General features: G+C 36.4%; 1 protein-coding gene across 1 annotated transcript in view; it reads left to right on the top strand.

Moving 5' to 3' along the window:
• The window catches only part of MUSK (muscle associated receptor tyrosine kinase), an 87792-nt gene that overhangs the window by 57909 nt on the left and 5324 nt on the right, over positions 1-24559 (top strand). Inside the window, exons 8-14 of the mRNA XM_004580909.3 lie at positions 146-152; positions 3349-3612; positions 10938-11113; positions 11783-11806; positions 20131-20332; positions 20824-21015; positions 22546-22694. Of these exons, the coding sequence (XP_004580966.2) occupies positions 146-152; positions 3349-3612; positions 10938-11113; positions 11783-11806; positions 20131-20332; positions 20824-21015; positions 22546-22694 (1014 nt within the window). The remainder of the gene's footprint in view (positions 1-145; positions 153-3348; positions 3613-10937; positions 11114-11782; positions 11807-20130; positions 20333-20823; positions 21016-22545; positions 22695-24559) is intronic.

Genomic DNA, 24559 nt, shown 5'->3' with positions numbered 1-24559 from the left:
GAAGTGGAAGCAGAAAACTCTTTAGAAACTTAGCGATTATTTTTTACCAAACTGTCTCAAATTAGAAGATGAAAGTGTGCTAACTATTTGTTTTCTTTTCTCTTTTAATTTGATTTCCTGTGGGAACTTCCTTACCTGTTAGTAGAATGGAGGTAAGATACTGTTATCATACCGATGTATTATTTTGTTATGTTTTGTTAATTTGGCATACCACTTATTTATTTGCAGAGACTGTAGCCTTTCAAAACTGTCTAATCCTTTTGATACTCTTAGACAATAATGATGAAGATAAAGATAGTAGCATCTGTTGGGTAGTTATCTGTAGGTATGATGCTGAGAACTTGATATGCTGAAGACACCGCAATGAAGTAGGCGACACTGCCACCTCTATTTTCCAGAAAAAGGATCTAGGAGTGCTTATTTGGACCAGGAGATTCACATGGCTTACGCAACTGGCAAATAACGGAGCTGGAAGTTGAACCCAGAATGGACTCTCTGACCCTGCCTTGTAGTTTTATCCGGAGCATGAGAAAGTACCACCCTGGAATGGAATACTTTGCAACAAACTTTAATTTGCAATACTATACTAGAGTTTTCATAAAAACTCTATGAAATGTAGTAACAATTTCTAATTTTACCAATACTAAACCTGAAATACAGAAAGATTAATTAGGAGTAGCAATCATGACAATTACAGCTGCTTTTGAGTACAAATGTACTCCAAATGTTCAAAAATATGAACATCACTTTTCTCATGTTAATATTTCAGTGACTATATGGAGAAAAATATTATTGTATTTGTAACTTGAAATGAAGAATTTAATGCACCAAGAATCCCTTAGATTGCACAACTATCAAACTGAAACCCTCCATCTGACTTCAGGCGAACAGAGTCAAAACCATATGTAACTACTACACTAAACACCCTACTCCAGGGCTACAGCAATGGCGAACTTAGCCATTGATTCCAACTCCACAGACTGAAAAAACTCATTGCCTAAGAATATTTGGAATCTGGCCAAAGTTACCCCAATTCATCTAGGTTTGATGCATTTATTTACCCTTTGAATTCTTAGTGATATTAAGTGATTATCACACTTCTAAGAGACAAAATATTACTGATCCTCAAACAAGGAAGCTGATTTTCCGCTGAAGGGATATAGAACACAAATGTAATGGGCATGATACAATGCAGGCCACCAAAGAAGATGACACCTTTCGTTCACATGCCATTTAATGTATCTGCCTGTAACCTTTTTCAAAATCACTTGAAAGTCAGAGTCAAAGACAGATATAGAGTATTCCAACCACCTGTTCACTCCCCAAATGTCCATTTCAGGCATGGGTAGGTCAGGCCAAAACCAGCATCCTGGAACTCAATCCGAGTCTCCTAAAGAGGTAGCAGGAAGCCAACTACTCAAGCCAACAACTGTTGCCTTCCCTGTTGTACATCTGTAGATAATGAATTGAAAATATAGCCATTACACAAAACAAGTCATTCCACTGTGGGATACAGGCACATCAAGCAGCATTTCTCTGTGGATGTTATTTGCTGACCTATACCTTAGAGAATGAATCACAGAGGGACACATTAGCCTTGGAGTAGTACAAACATTTCCAGGATCCTGAGATACACACTTTGTTGGTAAAGTTCAAGGAGAGATAAGGCAGTTGTTCTGTAAGGGAAGATTTGTCTGTATCAGAGGAAAGGCACAGCCATCAAGTGGGCTTCCAAGAGATATGTGGGGGGAAAGTGGCATGGAGTTTCTACTGGAGCAGTGAGGAAATAACAATGAGAAAGATGGGGATGCTCTTGGATAAAGTGGTGTGTTTAGAAAATGGGCATACATTCACAAACACAAGAGCATTTAAAGATGTCCTATCGAATGTGATTTTTACATGCTAATGTGGAGAGAAAGAGTAAGAGGTGCGGTGAGAATCATGTAACTATCTCAGTCAGTGACACAGATTTGTCAATTACAAAATTAATTGAGAGTAATTTGGGATCAGCTATCCATTGCTGCCAATTTGGAGAAAAAGAGGCCTTCCTGAAAGAGAAGTCAGCTATGCTTCGTCTGGCAGCAGGCAAGAGAGGGTTTGGTCCCATGTGCGTTATGAAGCAGCATTTTTAGAAGATAATCTGGCAGGTTAACCAAAATTACAAGCATTCTGTGAATGGAACTGGGTGACCTCTGCCCCACTATGAGAAACAGAACCAGCTGCTCCTAGAATTGCACCCACCAAATGCATCAAGAACTGGTATGCAGAGAAGCACTGTTTTAACTAGACACAAGGGGTCACAGCACTTGGAAAACATTGCAGAAAACAGCGGGAATTCTTTGCATTCACCTCCCCTGCTCCTGCTGCCAACTCCTTTATCAAGTTTTTAAGTGATAGGTTGAAGACACTGAAGATCTTTCTATCTCTGTCTTAGAGAAAGATCCTCCAGCCACTGGTTCATTCCTCAGATGGCTGCAGTGGCTAAGGCTGGGTCAGGCTGAAGTCAGGAGCCAGGCTCCTCTACCAGGTCTACCATGTGGGTGGCAGTGGTCCAAATTCTTAATCCATTTTTCACTTCTTTTCCTAGACCACTAGCAGGAGGTTGGATCAGAAATGGAGCACAGCCAGGACATAAGCCAGTGCCTATCCAGGAGACTGGTGTCACCCACTTGCTCTGCCACAAAGCTGGCCCCATTGACAGAGAATCTTAAGGCACAACATTCTGGGTGCTGTCTCTCGGAATCATCAGACCAGGTTCAGTAACAGCCAGAGCCATAAATGATTTCTTTGTGTACTTTCACTTCACACGAATCTTCCAACAAGCTTAGTGTTTTCTTACTCAAGGCCCTTATTTAAAACATTTTCCACAAATGGGGTCATTGAATAAAAGTCACGTTAGCTAATTAGTAAAAGGCTAATATGAATGAAAGGAGCCTATTTTGCAAAACATGGAAGTATAGATGTATTTTCTACAAGGTCATTGCTGCAATTGCATGAGCTATATCTCAATGAAGATGTATAATTGGATTACCTTTTTTTCAAATTAATATGAGATTTCTTAACAATTTAAAAAAGTCCATAAATTAAATGTTAAATTTTCTTGTTTTAAATCCTTTATGTGATGATAATTAAAGGCTGAATACCAACATTTATGCAAATCTAAACAAGATGACATAATTGCAGCTGGGAATGAAGACAATATTCAGATGGAGACCTTCAGCTAATTTGCTAGTATAGTTTTCTCCTATTTCTGTGATGCAGATGTGGAAACTGAAAAAAAAAAAAAAAAACCCAGAACGATTGCCAAGAAATGACATGTAATGGAACATTGTTCATTGCTTCTTTCAGTAAACCACAGAAAGATAACCAAGGCTACTGCGCCCAGTACAGAGGGGAGGTGTGTCATGCAGTCCTGGCAAAAGATGCACTTGTTTTTTTCAACACCTCCTACGCAGACCCTGAGGAAGCCCAAGAGCTACTGGTTCACACAGCCTGGAATGAACTGAAAGCTGTGAGCCCACTCTGCCGGCCAGCTGCTGAGGCTCTGTTGTGTAACTACATGTTCCAAGAGTGCAACCCCGGAATTGTACCTACTCCTACCCCTATATGCAGGTAAAATAGCAAGAGTAAGTAAATGAGAAAATTCCTTTTTTTTCTATCTGTGTCCAGGAAATATCTTTAAAAAAGAGTTACGCAAAATTGCAAAAGTAAAAACTGTTTTTAACCAGGCAAAATTCATACCAAGCCAACTGTCAACATCCTATGGTACAAGAACCCTGAATGTCTAAAAAACGCTGTAAAAGGTACAATATCCCATTATTCTTTCTAGTGTTCACATTATAATCATATTCAAAAATGTCAGTGATTTCTTTCAAATAAAGAGAAGTACTAAGTTAACATGAATCTAAGTTTAGTACACCAGAGTAAAAAAAAATACAGATAACACTTATTAAACACTTAAATGTTTCAGCATTATTTCCAAATAAATGAGAACACAATAAGCATTTTATGAAATTATTAAAAAATAGTTCATTTCATCCTATATTTTAAGGGCTTACACTCTTGACTCATTTGGGTAGGAGAAGATGGTTACGAGTAACTTTTTTATTAACTTTCATATTCTTTAAACATCAAAATTTATAAATCCATTTCTATTAGAAGTACAATGGACTTTATTTACTTGCTAACTAAACCACAGAAATTAACTTGGCTCTTGAGCAAGGAGAACACAGTTCAAAAAAAGCTCTCCTTTTTAAATGTCTGTGATTTCCATTAAACTTGAAGTTTCCTCCTCTGTTCACTAAAGTTATGTGCATCAAAGGAAAAAACGCACCCATGGCAATGCAAACTAGATAGAAAACTGCTCTTCCTAAATGTTCTTATAAAGAAACCTCAGAAAAATTATCCCCCAAACATATCTTTATCACATTCTATTTACACTGAAGTGATTTTAGGATACTTTCTACCTAGCATAAAGAAGACTGCAGTAAGGTCATTAACAGTGCTCTATTTCTCAACTTGCTGTAAAATTTAAGGGTATAGAAATACCAGGAAATACCAGGAGAGTAATATAATTTTTCTTTACTTAAAAACATGGTATTCTGCTCATGTGGTACATTTTAAAATCTCAAGACTCCACAATGTTGAGGCTATAGGAAGAAGAAACAGGTGAATGAAACCAAAGTTACTGCCAAGAAGAGAACTGGTGTAAGAGCGGGCGAGCGCAAGTCAAATTTGATCTTTCAGGAGATCAGAAAATTCGATAGTTTCAGTTGCCATGGCTGTTATGTGAAGTCTTATCTCTGCTGTCACTTTCATGGCTTGTTATTTCTGCGGGTTAGGCTTCTTGATAGTACCCTCAACAATGTCTGTTCGAGGTTCACTGATACATTCTCTTTTGTTCTCTCTCCAAGGAAAAAGTTTTAGCTAGAAAGCTGTGTGTGTGTGTGTGTGTCTGTGTGTGTGTGTGTGTCTGTATAGAGAGGTATAATTAGATAGGGAGTACAACCAGCAAAGGAATGTGACTAGATTCTGTCAATCTCGTCACTAGCACTACCTTTGTAATATTTGCAGGGGCCAATGGAATACTTATACTTTTAAAGTGGCATTCTGGCAAATAAGTCCTACATTATAGACAAGGCTGGAAAAGAAAACAGATTCTAAATATGCTGTCCACCATCATGACAGTCACTGTGATTTTTCTCCTTACGAATTCTGCAGGACTTCATTGTACATATAAAAAATAGAACAAAAACAAAAATTCAGAATATAGAGTCCAAGAATCTTGAATATATTATGCCACCACTTTAGATGTTTCTTCTGCAGTTTTGAGTTGTAGGTTTACTAATTTTTCCACAACACTCTTCATCTTCTCCAATCAACTCATAAGATACAACTATTCTCTTGGTATTTGTTCTACAAATTATTCTCCCAATTCAGAAAATACATTGGGTTTCTTTTTTTTTTTTTTTTGGCTATTTTATTTTTTTTAAATCATGAACATTTTCAAGTGTATACAAAAGTAAAGATTATAGTAAAATGAATGCCCACACACCCTTCACTCACCTGTAGGATCAATAACCAAGTGTGAATTTATATCCTTCCCTACCTGCACAGGCCCTACACTACCATCCTCAAATCACTTATTCTGAAGAAAATCATGGACATCATATTATTTAATTCATAAACATTTTGCATGTGCCTCTAAGAGATGAAAACCTATTTAAGCAAGTTATTTTTGACATTCTTAAAACATTAACTTTTTAATCAAATCAAACATTCTTGTAGAGTTTTAGTTTCTGCCTTTGTCACTGTGTTAAAACATGCATGTTGATCTTGTTATGAAGTTTTCTGTGTAATTTTCGCTTGGGCTGAGTTGAATGTGTTCATTTGTTATATAGTGTTGGGCATTTGTCCCACTCAGATATATCTGAAATGTTGTCAATGTCAGCATGTAAATTACATTTTGAATTTGATTATAATGACACTAGCTTTATAGAGCTAATTAAGAAGGAATTGGTATAATTGCATTATTCCTATGTAAGAGTATTCCTATGCAGGAATATGGTATGCCATTTCTTCTAACCAGATCTGTTATAACTGTTACTAAAGGTCATGGATTTCCTTCACACAACTATTTCTTCTGTTGTAAATAATCTTGTAAACAGGAGTACTAAGTACAGTATAATTGTCCTACTAGGTCAGAATGCCCACAAAATGTAGAAATGCAAAATACTACTAATTTCCTTATATTTTTTAAATATTAGAGTTGAGCTGTATAATTTCATAGTCATTTCAATCACATTTTTAAGTGCCATAAGCAAAGTTTATGTATAATAAACTTCACCCTTCTTCAGCATATAGGTCAAAGATTTCACAAAGGAATATGCCTATGTAATCACCATCCCAGTCAGACCAAAATTCATGGAACGCTTTCACCACCAGTAAAGCTCCCCTGTAGTCTAACAAATGCCTCATTTTCCCCAAAGGCATCTGCTGCTCTGATTTCTCTAACCACAGATTAGCTTTGTTCATTCTTGGATTTCACATTTGCAGCATCACACAGGAATTACTATTTTACTTTCTAATTCTTTTGTTAAGCATACTGTATAGTTTCTGATATTGATCCATGTTGCTCCATAAAAACAGATCACTTTATTGCTGTTTTGACCTATTTGTGTGACTAAGGTGGACATAGTTATGAGAGGGAATAAGTAGGAGCAAGCTCCTCCTAATATGACTTAAGCATCTAAACCAATTAACTCGGATAACTACGGTAGCGGAAGGAAACTTGTAGAGATTTGACATCACTCAAGGTTATGCACTCATTAACAGCAAAACGTCAGGTAGCAGCTCCAGGCAAAAAGCTGTCCGAAGATTCTAACCTGGCAATCCTTTGTTATTCCAATGTTTTTGTTAACACACTTTCTAATTACTGAGAGGAACCAAGTTTTGTCAGTTGAAAATAATTGTTCCTGTCAACAAACCGGGTAAAATTTCCATTTTATTCACGAGCAATTATTAGTACATGATAGTTATTTTATTTAATCTAATCAGCTGTTATCAACCACTTTATAGAATTCCATTAGATGGATGGCTGATATTTTCATAGTCCTGGTATAAGAAATCACATGATCTATAAATAATACATACCCCTTTTTAAAAATGGGATCGCCCCTTTCTCAAAATTTAGTAATTTAGAGTTCTTTAGAATTCAGTTAGCAGTCAAAACACCTGCATCCTACATGGGAACACTTGGGTTCTAGCTCCTCATTCCAACGTGCTGATATTACAGACCCTTGGAGGAACTGGTGATGCCTCAAGTGATTAGATTCTTGTCCTGCTGGTGGGAAACCTGCACTGAGTTCTCATCAGTTTTGCTGGGCATTTGAGGAGTGGGCCAGGGAATGAGTGTGCAGTATTTATGTATGTATCTATATAACAACCTCAGTCTGTCAGCTAGATCAATAGTTTTCAAAATATATTTAAAGCATAGGTATTTTATTTAAAATTAAATTTTATTTTGGCATTTTAGCACAAAATGTGGTATTAACTTTCCAACATTTATTTCCTGGCTCAGCAAACATGAATGGATGAAAGATTTTAGGATTGAAAATAATTTACTGAGTATGACTTTAGAAAATAATACCTTCCTTTTAGTACTCTATTAGATCAGAATAATTATCTCCTAAATCTGTAAGTATTTGTATCATACATTCTTTCTCTAATTTTTAATCTTATGTAGAAAAGCATTTTACCTTTTAAAAATCCTTATGGTCAAATATTACATTCCCATTGGAGCCAGAAAAGTTACTCTAAAGGCTTTTTCTTAATTTCTGTGTTTTCTAAAGGTTTTTAAAATTTGATATGTAATTAACAATTCCAAAAATCATTTAAGATACAGTCCCTTTAAAGTATACATTCATGTAATACGCAAATATTAGTATCATTAGTAATTTAAAAACCAGTTTCTTCTGCACTTTAGTGAATCTTACATAATCCAATAGGTAAATAATGATGCATTGAACTTTCTCACCCTGGGTTTTTAAAGATATTTACCTGTAGTTATCTGTGCCAATAAAAATTGAGCTAAAATTCAACTTATTAAATAAATGATCAGTAGGAATGCTCTTTAGATGTTTTCAATTTGTACTTCTTTGCCTGGCTAATAAATGTTATTATTGTTATTATTATTATTATTATGTCTTTCATAGAAGATTCTGTTTGTGTTTATTCTCCTAACTGGTTCAAAGAGCACCATTTTACATTCTGCTTTTTCCTTTCTTGTGAGATTTTTAAGAACATACTCTTGCTCATGGTTTTCTAATTATAAATAGCCGTTTGATAATGTGTACCTTTTTTAGTGACTAAAAAGAATTTTATCTATTTAACATATATTAATTTGCTGGTCTACAGTCACTATCACAGGCATTTGGGATAGGTTAGTTAACATAATATGTGTTTCATATATAACCTTAAAGGTGTTATGTGCCATGGGCAAAGGAAACAATGGGATCAGCCTATGGGAGTCCATCAGTGCCATGAATAAGAAAGAAATTTACAATTTTAAAATGGGATATTCCCACTAGGCCTAATTGTGATTGAATAATTACTGAACCTTCCACATTTGTTCTTCAAAATTTATAAACTGTATTATGATTCCATTATATTTGTATATGCTTAGATTGGGGACATTACTTTTGGCTTTTTTTAATTTCATAATCACATACTTGAAATTTTTTGGATGAAGTTATTTATTTATCCTTGATTCTCCCTGTCATCCATTTCCTAAAAGTCTTTTTTTTCTCCTTACATTCCACATTTTCATCCCTCTCTTGCTTGCTTATGTTTTGTTCTTTCATCTGAAATTGGTGTAATCAGTGTTATTTTGATCACTTGTAAATCATGTTCTCTATAACCTGATGTATTTAATTTTAGCTCAATATTTAAGTCTTGGGTTACACTCAATTATCCCTATGAACTCAATCAAAAACATTTTGTTTACCATATTATAATGAAAAGGAAACAGAAAGTCATTCTGACTTCCACTTCTCTTTAAAAAAACATTGTTTTCTCTTGAAAATCATAGCATCATTATTTTTTTCATTGTTGAGATTGGAAATATCTGTTGAGTTTATTTGGGAATAATCATGTTCCATCATTTTTTCCATGTGATTTAAGCAATATTTTTTTAAAAAAATAACTGTTCAGTAAGTTTTACGCTTTACCCCTTAAAATAGTTTTTTATATTTCATGTTTAATTCTTTCTAGTTTTGTTTGTACTCAGGTTTTCTTCCTGGGCTACACTATTTTTGGTACTCTGGCGTTCTAGCTTATTTCTCCCTATTTTTTCAGACTGTTTTCTCATTTTCGTTTCTTTGGTCCTTTATCTTTGCATTGACTAAAAAGTTGGTACAAATTGAACATTCATGTGTTTTTTGGATTGTTGTTTATTTACAATTTTGGCTGAAGACGTGAAAACTTTATTTCCTGGTTTCTCCTTGTCGTGTTCATTTTGTCGGGTTACTGTCCTGCTCTCATACCCTGCTTTTCAGTCCACCTTTTCATTTCTCACTGATTTTTGTTGTTGTGAGACACTGTACTCTAGAACCTGTGCTTGAATGCAAGACAGTAAGAACAAAGCAAATCCCAAACCACTCTCTAATGTGTACTTCCACTTAAAAAGGATAATCATTTCCCCCAAATTTTTGCTTCTGCTATATCATGTGAACTACAGAATGTTTTTCCTTGTGTCCTACAATTTAGCTGTGCTCTCTAAATATAAACGATGTGCACGGGTGGGCCCCAACAGAAAACACCAGCTATGTAGCAGGCCTCACATTCAGCTTCTCACTGTATTCTCTCCCCTTCTCTGACTGCTGGTCCCCAAATTCGAAATCCAGTTGTTAACATTCACAAACGTTATTGTGCACCGAGTAAAGCATATGCACAGCTGTTTCATTCTGTATATGCTCACTTAGCCCATAGGGGTCCTTTGGACAAACTATATATAATTTTAAAAAACACCATTTTAGCATGTATCCATTTAGATATGTTTCTACACACATATGTATGTACACATGTAATTTCCTCCATGGCATACTTCAGATAGTGAATGAAGAACATCAGCTATTATCATTAACTTCTACGTGTGATTTCTTCTTGTGAAGAATCCCATGTATCTTCATTTGGAATCAACGAGACTTTTTCATGTGCAATCTGTGCTATTTTCTATCAGATTTGAATGGCAATTCACACAATCTCAACTGATCTAATTAGTGCTTCTTTGCCTCCTTCATTTGCAAAACATGTTGATGACACAACAGGTTCAGCTCCACACAGACACTACCTCAGTGTTTCCAGAAAGGAACCCAGGATACCCTGGTACAGGTTGCTGCTTCTCAAGAAAGCTCTGGATGAGGACACGCACACCCTCTGTTCTCTGTCAGGGAACTGGTGAAGTTTTGTTTTGAGGGACAAAGCTTTCAGAGATGGTGATTCCATTCCTCAAACCCTGTCCAATCGTGCCAAGATCCTAGACCACGTTCCCAGGCTAGATTCAGATTTAAACATGACTTTATCAATGTGTATGTTTAACTTCTGTGTACTTGTTTATGTTCCTTTGTAGTTATTTTTAGCATGAAGTTGCAGGAAGACCTATCAACCATTCCTAAGCTAGTATCGTTAAAACATGAAAACGTGTTTTCCCTAGTAGAATAATTATGTTTAGGAAAACAAGATAGTCTTCCATCTCACTGGCTATTATCTCATACTTCATAAAATCTAGGGTAATACACAGTAAAACAAACTTCACAAAAGTGCTTTTGTAAGAACAATGTACTGTGATGATGTTTGGAAAGCAGAGTTGAGGCTCCACTGCAAATGTGACTTTCATATGCCATGATTCAACAAGTTTTGTTCTCGATGTTATATTTTAGAGAGTACTGTGTGGCCGTGAAGGAGCTTTTCTGTGCAAGAGAATGGCCGGCGATGGAAGAAAAGACCCTCGGAGGACTCTTCAGATTTGGGATGCAGTTGCTCCTGGAGCCAGATTGCAGCAAGCTTCCCAGCATGCACTGGGACCCCAAGGCCTGCACCCGACTGCCATATTTAGGTAATAAAAAGTTCCGTCAAGATTTTGGGGGTTAGGAGAAATTTACCATTGAAGAAACTAAAGTGTGAACTTAAGGCTTCTAGTTTCCCAGGCATTGCTAATTTTATTTTGAATGCTGCTTGTCTTAGATTCCTAATACCTGAATCCTAATGCTACCCTAATGGCACAGGCTAGTAAAAAGATGCATTCCATTTGTTTTAAAAATGGAATTAACTTTTGCTTGAGATCCTACCTTATTTCATAGGGACTCCTATGAGAGCTTGTAGTGTTCTCTGGAATGCGCAGGGGGAAAAAATGGCTAAGAAACATCTCATATGTTGTCAGAAGAGTGGTAATCAAGGAATAAAGTCCCCTTTCTTAGCCCGTGAAGAGGATTTTGAAGCATGCAAAAAAAAAGCCACATGTTTGAAAATGCTGATCTCACAAAAACGGAATTGAACTGCTGCGTGTTGCTCTAATGAACTTCATTTGTAAGCAGCTATGTCGTTATCCCTAACAGAGGCTTTAATTTCAAAGATGCAACTCTTTCACATTTGAATGCAAAGAATGTTTTCCAGTTGCATATTCAAAAGCTGAACAAGAACTTGCACTTCTTGGCACTCTCTCTCTCAAAATACATGAAATATCTGGATGCTCACTTTAAATACATTTTTATCCTTTCCCCTTCAGATTATAAAAAAGAAAACCTAACAAGTAAGTAATTTTGTTTGTACCATTGAAACTTGACGTGTATGTAATTGGATTCCTGCATGCGTATTTCCACTCATGTTTTATAATGTCTCAGGGAGAATGGAGAATCTCTGAGACTTTTTGCCCTACTTACAGAGTAGAACGTGAAGCGAGATCTTTCTGCATCTCATGTACCACCTTCATTAGCCCAGAGAATACACTATAGTTAATGAGTGTACAAATATCTCCCACTTCAGGGTGTTAGTCTAGTTTATCCATGATGTCTACAAATTCACCTTCTGGTATTATATTCATGGTCTTGTATCGCCTGTTTGTAAATGAAAGTCAACACCATTACTTCTTCATTGAGCTGACTTATGGTTTTATTTGTAACTGCAGTTCCTTCTTTTGCAAGATAAAGAATTTTTTAAGACCTCTAATTTCCAGAGTCAGTATCAAATGGTTTTAAAAAGGTCATCACAAAATCTCTAGGAAAGAATTCAAGAAAGATGCTTACCAAAAAGGGTTCCCTAGAAACTAAAGTGTAACTGACAGTGCCTTAGCAAGACAGAATGCGGAAATCCTCAGGATGATATTACAAGAGTTTTTCATGTCAGCCAACTTCCTCTGGGTAGTATTCTAAGGCTTAAATCATACTGACTTCCGGTGATACGTATCCCAGGCCTAATCTCCTCTGTTCTTGGCTAAGTGCCAGGACTTAACTTTACCAGCTCACTTAAAGGACAAAGACTTAAAATATTAAAAGGAAGAATGCTCCTGATTTCAAACAACCAGTTATTCAACAGTGTAGCTACAGAAACCCCTAAAAATCATTACCATAAATGTCTGTCAAATAGTTATCCCAAACTGAAGAAATGAAAGAGATATGTTATAATTTGCACTTTTTATGGATTTTTTACCCACTAATCCAGTCAACATTGCGTGGAAGCTGTGGTCCTCACACCCTAAAGTAGACAGCAGCAGTGCACACTAGAAAGTCTCCTCATTTCTGCCTTTTACACTGATAAATAAATTATAGGAAGGATAAGCTAGCTACAATAGCTGATTTTCTAATCTTCGAGAAATACAGTTTTATGAAATCTTTGCTACATGTAAGAAAATGGGTGTAATTGTAAGAAATGGATGCTTTTATCAGAACATGTTGTGCAGAGTATCTGAACACATGTTCACTGAATTGAAGCGAAGTATTTTCAAAGAAATTGTCTCTGGTTCCTTAGGTAGGCAAATAGTTGAGCAAAGAGGGCACTCTGCCTAGGCACCACATCCTGAGTTCCCTGGGAGTACTTGAAATCCTCATTTAGCTCTTGAAGTTTCTTGATTTCTGAGTAAATTCTAAAGGAAAGTACCAGTTTCCTTTGAGGAGCGATGAAAGAGTTAAGATTTTTAAAATTATCTTTTACATTATCCCCTTCTTACCTGAACACAGGTCCAGGAACTTTAGTACTTTATATTTTTTACAACTTACTTTTGAGGAAGTAAAATATCTTTTTGAGCACATAATATGTTTATAAATTCCATTCCATTTAACATTTACACTGCTTATCTGCTAGGCCAACACTGCCCTGCACTTTTCTTCTATGTGACTTGTTTTACTGTAGAAACTGTAGCAAGTCTGTCTTCTGCTCTTTCAAAGTGTTTATGGGAGCCAAGTAGAATCTGGTTTAATTCTTGGAATGATGACATGATTTTATTTTTTCTTTCACCTTTACTTTCCCTAGGCAAGGAAAGTGAAGGAGTGTGTGCACAAAATCAAAACTGAATAGTGTGTTACGTAACTTCTCTCTTCCGATTCTCCCAACTGTCTTATAAATAGCCTCTTGATATATATCCAACTCAGCTTGAGAAGATTAACCATTTGCCCAAAGGAGCAGAGTCAGCACTTCAACCCCATTCTGTCTGATTCTGGCTCTATTTTACACAGTCTACTTCCTTAAGTGTTTCACCTACTACATCTCTGTTACTAGTTTTATGTCCCCAACTTTAAATGTTGTAAAGCTGACCTGATCACTTAACTAATTCTTTCTTAGTTAGCTGCTTCTACCTTTTGTATTCTGTTATTATTGATTATTTTTAAAAGAAGCCTAGTAACACATAGTAGAATATTACTCTTTTTAATGTTGTGTAGTATTCCATGGAGGACCATGGCCACAATGCTCAGTGAAATAAGCCAGTCTAAAACTGACAAATACCATGCATGTTCTCTGTTATAAGATAGTCTTCACGCAGCGTAGAACGCAAATAGATATATAGATAAACAAATACATACATATATTCTCATAGATGAACTATATAATGGACACTAGCATACTGGAAAGTAAAGATACATCGCAGTATGCATCTCTACTCCAGAGTAATAGGAAGACTCTCAATAAAACAGTTAAATGTACTTTGACAGTATGATACTAGATTTTGCACCTTCTACCTTTGCCTATGCCTGCAGCGCCACCATACTATACTACTGCGATAGTATGGGAGAAAGTAATGCGAGCGGAATGAGGAGAGGAAGGGAAAGGGGAGGAAGAATACTTAGACCTACAAAACCGTATCCTGGAAAATAACAAAAACAATACAAAAGCAAGTCTAGTGACAAAAATTTTGCTTGTTACAATGTGAAATCACTCAAGCAAGGTGATGATTTGAACTTAGGCCTGAATTGAGATGAATATGTGCTTATTTGTCTATGATTAGCCATCATTTTGTCCACACTAGAATCGTAAAGACTGTGTGTGTGTGTGTAAATGCTGAGTTGGAAATAACTTTAACGATTGTTTAACTCAAACTCTTCTAGAATGAATCTTTTCTACAATGTTTTTGGCAAAGATATTCCCCTTTCACTTCTTTATCCATTTGTGGAATTCCTAAAAATTAGAATATTGTTGCTACAGAGGACGATATTTGGACTGTGTAACTTTCAACAACTGATGGCTTTTCTACTCCTTCAATCCATCTTCCATAGGACAGCCTTTAAAATACTCGGAGACAAGTACCTAACTCCCTGTCATCTCTCCTCCTCATTAAAAGGCTTTATTTTTCAACCTTTTCTTTTGATCTTGACTTAGTTATCTGTACATTTACCCTCTACTGTTGTAAAAGAGCTTAAGGAATGTCCAGAATTGAACACAGCACACACATCAGAATCTAGTTAGAACTACCATATAGGGCCCGGCGGCGTGGCCTAGCGGCTGAAGTCCTCGCCTTGAACGCCCCGGGATCCCATGTGGGCGCCGGTTCTAATCCCGGCAGCTCCACTTCCCATCCAGCTCCCTGCTTGTGGCCTGGGAAAGCAGTTGAGGACAGCCCAAAGCTTTGGGACCCTGCATCCATGTGGGAGACCTGGAAGAGGTTCCAGGTTCCCGGCTTCGGATTGGCGTGCACCGGCCTGTTGCGGCTCACTTGGGGAGTGAATCATCAGATGGAAGATCTTCCTCTCTGTCTCTCTTCCTCTCTGTATATCTGTCTTTCCAATAACAATAAATCTTTAAAAAAAAAAAAGAACTACCATATAGTATTGTTTCTCTGACAAAGGCTTTTTTTATTTGCTAGCCATCTAATAATCACACGACCTTGATACTCTTTTGAGTCACACGTGGGTTTACTAATGTACTTAATTTGATTCCTAACTTAAAATTTTCACTACATGATCCCAAATCAATTATTTTATCAGATTCTTTTTGCTTATATGATAATTTTTAATTTTTATAGCTGGCTTCAAATATATTCTAGGAGATGTAGTGATTCATAACACTTTATCCTCTTCTTGGATTAAGATTTCTACCAATCTAAAACGTCATTCATTCATTTTCATTCTTTTAACCTTAAACTTGACAAATCGGTGCTGGTAACTCTTCTTTCTTTGTATTTACATTGATCTGAATTCTCTTCATCTGTTTCGTTTTCCAAAAAACAATACAGACCTGGTTTAATTCTCTCATAATAATTTTCATTTCATAGAATATAGTTCTATTAATGTTTTTATATAACAACTGATGCATTTGAATGTTATACAAACTATCTTACCTTTATATATTCCTTTCTTTTTATTTTTGCTTCTTCTTTTTCTTTTCCTTACTTCTTGCTCATAATTACTGCTCCATTATGAATTGATAGCCAGATACTTTCTCTTTTAGCAAATTACAACAGTCTATTTATTCCTCATTTTCTCTTATCCAATGAGATTCTTAGAATGCCTTTATCTCTCTAGCTCTCTGAGGTATCTCTCTAGCTCTCTGAGGTGTCTCCCTCCACACAGAATGATTTTCTGTAGATTCTCAGAGGAACTAGACAAAACTCACAATAATTCCATCACTGTCCCTTTGGATTTAGTTTACACAAGTGCTCTTCCAAAAGCTCATGAAAAGTATCCATTAGAGAAAGACTACACATGGATTTTTAAAAAACTCACTGCACTATGTAAACATCTTTTAGTGTTTCATTTGTGTTTTTCCCTTCTAAAGTCTCTGATTTCATTCTTATTTAGTTAGGAGACTGTTGATACATATCCTCAAATCAGAGATCTCCAGTAGCAGAGTCCTTGAGGCCTTGCATATCAGTAGTTTTCTTTTGCCAGGACAGCTGAAAAATGTATTATCTGGATTTAGAATTCTGCGTGACATTCCTTTATATATATGTATAGATGTGATTTAACTTGTTTGAAGTTTCTGGTTTTGGAAATGAGTAACTGAATGTGAGTCTGGTTATTGTTCCTGTGTGTAATTTGTTCATCTTTATAGATGAATAAAGAAACTTTCAGGTCTATCCCTGACATGTGTATGATGGAAAGCCAATGTAAGTGTGTTTGTGAGCATTTCTTCCTGACGCTGCAGTCGTGACTTTATGTTGCTAGCCTGAAGTCAGCCATGATGAGAGTAGGTACACAATGGAGTCAGAGTTGCAGCCAAGAGATCTTTTCATGCAAAAACAAAACAAAACAAAACAAAACGGCAAGCAAACAAAACCTATATATGCTTTCCCCATTGCTTACAACCCTGCAGGTTTTCTCTATTTGCTACAGAACAGCCCAAATTATATAAATTCATATGCAAGACTTTTATGAGCTAAATATGGCATCTGCAAACTTACCTATAAGTACCTTCCAACTCAATCATTTAAACTTTCAGCAATAATTTAGAAAAGCATAGCAATTCCCTGGCTTAGACTTTTATCCATGCTAATTCTCTTCCATACAATGTGCTCTGCTTACCCTGACTCCACTCTCTTCCTTTAATACCCAACTCTCACATGCGCGCACATATCTTTGTCTCAGTTTGCTCAGGTTTCCAAAACAGATTACATTCCACTGGGTGAGTTATAAGCAACAAAAATTATTTCTCACACTCTCCTAAACCTTTATACTGGAGTTGTGGTAGACATTGCTGTAGAGTTGTCTTCATGATCATGGCTGCCTTTCCCTGTAACCTCACATGGCCAAGGGGAAACAGAGCTAGCTCTCTCAGACATCTTTTATGTGGCCAGCAGTCTCTTTCACAAGGGTTGTGTCCTTATTGATTTCAGCATATGAATTGTGGGGCAACCCAAACACCCAGACCATAGAGGTCTTCAATTGGCTTTGCTACTCACCATCTACATTTAACTTATCATTATGTACTGTATGTCTAAATAGAGTTGGTACTACTCATGGAGGCCCGTGAGCACCCATTCTTACTATTCTTACAACACTTACATATTGTTGCAACTATCAGTTTACTGATTTATTTCTCATGGCAAACAAAGACTTATCAAGTACACCATTGTACTTCTGATATCTAACAATACAGGTCTAACAAAAGCATTAATATATAGATGCATGAGTGAATAAAGTCCCTTGCTCTTCAGAGGATGAGGAAAATGAGATAAAATTGGGGAGAACAGGAAAAAAAAAGATGGAAAAGTAACACAATGGAAATCCGAATAGATTATCTGGATTCAAAGACATAATTGACATAACCCTAGGAAAGATCACAGCCAATAGATCCAAAGTAATAATTTGGAAACACAATAATTATGAAATAAAGGAGTATTTAGATGCACAGAGTAAAATTTTTGTTCAAATTATGTAACCTCTTGCACTTTTTTTCAAATAAAACCTATTAAGTCATTATGGATGTTTCTTTTGGCATGTATTATAATAATGTTTTTGAGAAAAATTTCTCTTACATGTACTAATGAGATTGCATGATAAACCTTATAAATTACATTATATTCTTTTATTGTTGTACTAGGAATGAATTGCTGAATGAGCTCTACATACATACAGAAAATAGACATTTATTTTAATAACTGCTGCTTCTGGATTATGAAGAGTAAACACAGCTTTCTAACTCAAGCTTCCCTTTCCCAATCCATCTTGGGTTATGAAACCAAGGGATGTTCTGGGTCATGAAGATTTAGAGCAGTTTACATGCCAATGCTAAAGACACCTGGAACCTGGAAGGGTGCTACATCCGCTACTGCTGTGGTACTAAAGATTTAAAAATGAAAATGCATGTTAAATTACATCTCATTTTTACTGACTTTTGAATCTGCTGATATAATTTCACCATTTTTAATTCTCTATGTTTGTACCTTTATAGTCCTTTAAAAATAAAATTATACTTTCAGACCACTTTTATGGCCAACCATTCATTTTTATTTTTCTGTCGTTTGTGGTATGTGTATTCTAACTTTTAAAATTTCTGCTTGAATATGCTTTTGACTTTGTCACCAATTTTCTTTTTTGCAGTTATTTTTGTTTTTTCTGTAGTTACTGTGTCTTGTTCAATGACACTTCTTTATTTAAATAACCAGTTCATTTACTTATGTTTTTAAAGTCAAATGTAAATACTGCCATTTTATCATTTAACACGTTTTGGGTCAAATTTTTTGCAGTTAGGAAATTTCTTCTTATTTTCTATCAGCTATGCTCCAACTTTTTTTTTTAATCAATAAGTTATTGCTTTTTCAGTAAGCTATCCTACTGAGTACACTTTTTATTAAATGATTTTTGACTAAATAACACATCTGTACAATTTCTACTTTTAAAAGATTTAGCTGTATAGCCTCACAATAGGATTTGTCAGTATTCCACAAATAATTGAAAAAATATAGGTATTTATTCTCTCCTTTTAGAGTACACTTTCACTCTTAGCTACCAAGCATTCTTCTTGATTATTAAAAAATCCTTTCATTCATGTTTTTGTCTTTCTTCACTGTATTAAGAGGATTTAAAGTAAAATTTTAATCAGACTTTGAGCTCTACACAGCATGGGATTAGTGTGAAATCTTTTGGTTTCCAGCAGTACTGCAGATTCCATTTGTCTTTCTGTTGTGTTGGCCTGTTAAAGTACAGCTTTGGTAACAGTTCAGTTTTCAAATGAATCAACTGCTATTCATTTGTGTCCCAAATTTCCATTTTTCATCTTCTTTCATTGTTTGGATTCTGTTTGCTAACTGACAGTAAATATGTCTGGAAGCTCAGCTCCATCATATGCTTTGGATATCTTCCCAGAAGTAAGACAGACAGGTCATATGGTAGATATATTTTCAGTGTTTTGAGAATTTTCCATAATGTTGCACTGATTTGCATATTAAAGAAATACTTATACTCCTATGTTCATTGCAGCACTACTCATAATAGCAGTGATATTGAATCAATATAAATGTTCATCCATGAGTGAATAGATAAAGAAAATATGGTTTACAAACACAAATATTATTGCCCAACCATAAAAGGAACCTTTGTGATAAAGTGGGTGGAATTGGAGATTATCATGCATAGTGAAATAAGCAGGACACAGCAAGACAAAATCACATTTTCTGTCATAGAGACAGCATTGAAGAATGTGTGGAGAACATATTATGTGGCATATGGATATTTATATATCATCTTTGCTGAATTAGACCCTTACATAATAATGCACCCTTCTTTCCTCATTGTCCTGAATTCCACATTCTGTGATATTAGTATATCCACATCTGCTTTCAAAAAACAATGCTCAGCTCCAGACAATCTTATCAGTATAACTTTATGATAATATTTTTAATAATTCACATGACTGTCATCATGTCATAAGCAATATGATGCAGTATAAAGGACACTAGTCCAGGCTCTGCATTTATCTTAGAAAAAATATTGTACCTGCTTCTCATCTTTAAAATTGTGTGTCTATCAATTGGCTATATACAACTGGAAGTGGTTGGATTCTTGGGTTTTGTCTTAATAGATACAGATAACTAAGCAGAACTAGATTTCTAAACATGCTCTTAATATTAACTGTGGTTTGCTGATTGTTGAACATCACAACTTCTTAAAGGTTTCAGAATAAATGAAAAGAATAATTGTCTACTTACAGCATTCCCATCCATGACATCCTCAAAGCCAAGTGTGGACATTCCAAATCTGCCTTCTTCCTCCTCCTCTTCCTTCTCTGCCTCACCTACCTACTCCATGACTGTGATCATCTCCATCATGTCCAGCTTTGCCATATTTGGGCTTCTCACCATAAGCACTCTCTATTGCTGCAGAAGAAGAAAAGAATGGAAGAATAAAAAGAGGTGAGCTTAAGTTAATTACACTGAGTAATGGCTTAAAATCTACATCATTCATTGAAATTGGGAATGCAATCACTGCCATTCCCTTTATATGCATAGACTTGGTACAAAATTAAACACCTCCAACATGATTTATAAAAATGTTAGTGACTTTTTTGCATAGTATCATGTGTCCTAAGCTTAATTTTACACAGCATAGAAAAATCGAAGCAGTATTGGGGGTAGGGAAGTGGGAGCAGGAATAACTACCCCTGTTCACCATTTTTCCCTCCCAATCTCCCTGTGACTTCCAGTTGAAACGCTAGCAAAATTCCTGAGAAATGTACTTTTGGACTCCAGACCAAACAAAATACTTTATTGCTCTCAAGCAGAAGGATCTTTGGCTGCCATAGTATAATTTGTTATGTTTACTCATAAACAATGTCTTTTGGAATCTCAGTCTGAGAATAATGACCTTGTCTGTTCCTGACCAAACTTGTCTGTCCTACCTGCAGGGAATCAGCAGCAGTAACCCTTACCACACTGCCTTCTGAGCTCTTGCTAGACAGACTTCATCCCAACCCCATGTATCAGAGGATGCCACTCCTGCTGAATCCAAAATTACTCAGCCTGGAATATCCGAGGAACAACATTGAATATGTGAGAGACATCGGAGAGGGGGCATTTGGAAGGGTCTTTCAAGCAAGGTAAAGTTATCCATGAAAAAAAAAAAAAAGAACTCCACTGCACAGCATTGAAATGTTTTGTCTAAATAATTATCAAACCCTTAACCTGATGTATATATCCTAAATATAATAGTCAATGTCAAATGAGTTACTTGTACTCCATGCCCTGCTATAAACCTTCATAATTTCCCTTATTGTAAGGAACTGGAAGTACATATGTAGAAAATATTTATCAGATATAAAAGTAATTTATAGGAAATCAAAATGTAGCATCACTGATATGTGTTTACATAAGAAATTAATAGCTCAATCATATTTCCTTTGCAGAAAAGACTTTGTACATTTAACTATAATTTGTTCATAGATTTTAGTAAACAACTCTCAGATTTACCTCTGTATTCTGTTGCTATCCCTCCCTCCTTCATTCATAGTTTACTTTTACCTAGTGTTTTATTTTAGGAACTGGTATACGTAGATGTTTGTTGAATAACAACACTTAAAAGGAAAAAATACAAAAATCAGGAAAACATTGAGCTTGAGCTTGGAATACTTATTAGGGCCAGCATTAGCCCACTGACTGCCTTTGTGTGAATTGGAATAAAATGCCTTCTCTGCATGGATTTCACGCCACCGACACAACTAGCCCAGAAAACATGGCCTTGGCTTTAAGCACGATTGGGTACTTTGCGTATTATTGGTTCTCAATATTTGTTTGTGCGTGAGATCTTCGTTTTCATGTGGCCTGCATAATAGGACTACCAGAAGTGAGGTTAAAGCCATATTTTAGCCAACAGCTCTAAATCAAAGAGATAATTAGTGTTACTTGAGGTACTTTGACCCCTATAAAGATAAGTCGTTATCCTTGACTTTGAGGAATTTCAATTCTGGCCGAAAGGGTTAGGATGGTAACCACAATCCCCTTTAGGTCTATGCACTTTAGAATTCCTATACTGGGTAAACAATGCATTTTCAATCTTCATCTCTGTTGAAAATAACCCCAAACATTTTTTAAGGTTTATTTTTCACTAACTTGGAAGGGAGTGAAAAAGGGAGAGAGAAAGAGAGGTAGTGAGAAGGGGAGAGATCTAGGTCTTTTATTTACTAGTTTACTGAGCAAATTCCCACAACAGCCAGAGCTGAGTCAGGAGGAATCAGGTGCCAAGAACTCAATCCGGGTCTCCTTACCGGGTGCAGGGATGCAAACACTTGAGCCATTATCTTCAGCTTCCCAGGGTGTATTAGCCAGAAGCTGCAGTAAAAGTGAAGTTGTTGGGATATGAACCTGTACCCCAATAGGGGATGTGTGTGTCCCAAGTGGCCGCCCAGCCTGCTGCACCGTACTTCCTGTCTCCCTCAATGATGCTTATTAATCAGAACCCAGAAATTTTAAGTACAGCACACTATGTTCAATTTCTTAGGATTTCATGCCTCTGGCAGAGGCTGCATGTGTGGGTGAATGTGTTCCAGTGATGGTAAATGCAACATGGATATGTATGATCTTGCTGATCTCAAAGATTTCTCTCTCATGTTCTCAAAAATGTTATCTCCCAGGGCCCCAGGCTTACTTCCCTATGAGCCTTTCACCATGGTAGCAGTAAAGATGCTCAAAGAAGAAGCCTCAGCAGACATGCAGGCCGACTTTCAGAGGGAGGCTGCCCTCATGGCGGAATTTGACAACCCTAACATTGTAAAACTCTTAGGTATGTAAGTACACGTGTACAGGTGAGGAAATATGTTTCATCAGAAAATAGTCACTTTGTGTTTTCTTCCTTTATCCTTCGTGCTTTCGTGCTCTTTCCAATCTCACTTGTTCTTTAAACATTGATGCTCCTTTCCATGGTTGGCCTCATTTTCTTCTAACGCTCCTTTTATCTCAACGTTGCAGGGCATTCAACTTCTTAATGCATGATCCTGCTTTACTTTTTATGAGGAAAAAGTTGTTCAGCTAGCTTGCTCCCTTTTTCTGTATTTGAAAGGAGGTGAAAAATGGAGACAGAGAAAGGTAGATCTTCACACTGGGTCACTACTTAATGCCTGAAGGCAGGAGCCTGGGTCTCATTGTGCATCTCCCACAGGGACCCAAGTACATGAGCCATCATCTGCTACCTCCCAGGGTGCCCCTGAAACTCCCAGGGTGCAGCAGAGCCAGGACCAGAACTCTGATACAGGATGCAGGGGCCCCATGTAGTGTCTTAACCACTGTGCAGAACGCCTGCTCCCCTACATCTTTATATAAATGCCTTCACTTCAACTCTTCTGTCATTGCAGCTTCTTTCCTTTGTATAAAAGTCTTTAAAATGTCCCCATCGTAAGATATGAAAGAACAAAGATGAATTTGCCACGGATGTCGCTTTTCCCTCAGAGACTGTATCTGTGTCTCTAGATTATGTAATTGACTTTTCATTTTGCTTTATTTTTCTAAGTAGGATGCCATGAGGACAGTGATTTATTTATCTTTTAATTCACTTCTGTGTTCCCATTTATTCACTGATTTACATATCTAACACATATGTAACAAACACTTAGCTTCCACTAGTTACACAACGGTGAAAAAACCTTCAACAATTTCTGGTTTTATAGATCTTATACTCTATTGAAGGAGACAAATAATGAGACATGAAAATAAATGAAGCTCTAATTATTCTTTCAAAAATCAAAGCAGATAAGTTTTTGGAATGTGAGCTACATTTTTTGAAGGCCTAGTGAAAATGTGAGATTTATATAAAGACTTGGCAGAGGTAAGGGAATAGTGATGTGGTTCTCTTAGAAAAAAAACTACCAACAAGAATAAAAAGATTTGCAAAGGTCCTAGAGCAAGAAAACATCTGGGCTGTTTGAAGAACAGGAAGGAGATGAGATGGTTGGAGTACAATGACAGAGGGGGAGACTTGCCAATGGTGAAACCAGAGAAGTAATGGGGCAGATTGGCAGATTCTTACAGGTCTTTCTCAGGTTTTTGGCTTTGACTCTGTGAAGAGTGGGAAGCAAAGAGATCTGAGCCAAAAAAAAAAAAAAAAAGTTTATATTACACAATACACGTTTTTCCTGAACTTTTCCATCTGCTTTCTTGAGCACACAGTCTGTGCTTTCTTGAGTCTGAAGCGAAGTGAATGCAAGCAAGGTACCCGCGATCCAATGTTGCAGTGATGAGAAAGAAAAGATGGCATAGACCAAGGTGGTGGGAGTGTGGACAATGGAAAGAGGTTAGGTTCAATGTACCATTTGAAGGGAGAGCAAAATCATTCCTGTTATACCTAGTGTAAGATGTTCAAACAGCAGAGGAGTCACGGAGTATTAGGATGTGGACTGAGGCTATTCAGGGAATGGAGATGCCACCCACTGAGTTGGAAGGGGAAGACTCAGGTTTCTTTATGAGAGATAATGGAGATCAATTTTACAATATTTTGGTTTCAGAAGCTTCTTTGACACCCAGAAGAAATTAGGAAGGCAGACAGAAATGGAAGCCCAGTGTTTGGGAAGGATGATGTGGCTGTTGACCAAAGTCTCCTGTCATTAGACTATAAAGAGTATTTAAATCTATCAGGCTGGGAAAAATACCTAAGGA

This window comes from Ochotona princeps, chromosome 14 (assembly GCF_030435755.1).
Source record: "Ochotona princeps isolate mOchPri1 chromosome 14, mOchPri1.hap1, whole genome shotgun sequence".
NCBI lineage: Eukaryota > Metazoa > Chordata > Mammalia > Lagomorpha > Ochotonidae > Ochotona > Ochotona princeps.
This window is presented reverse-complemented; position numbering and strand designations above follow the sequence as displayed.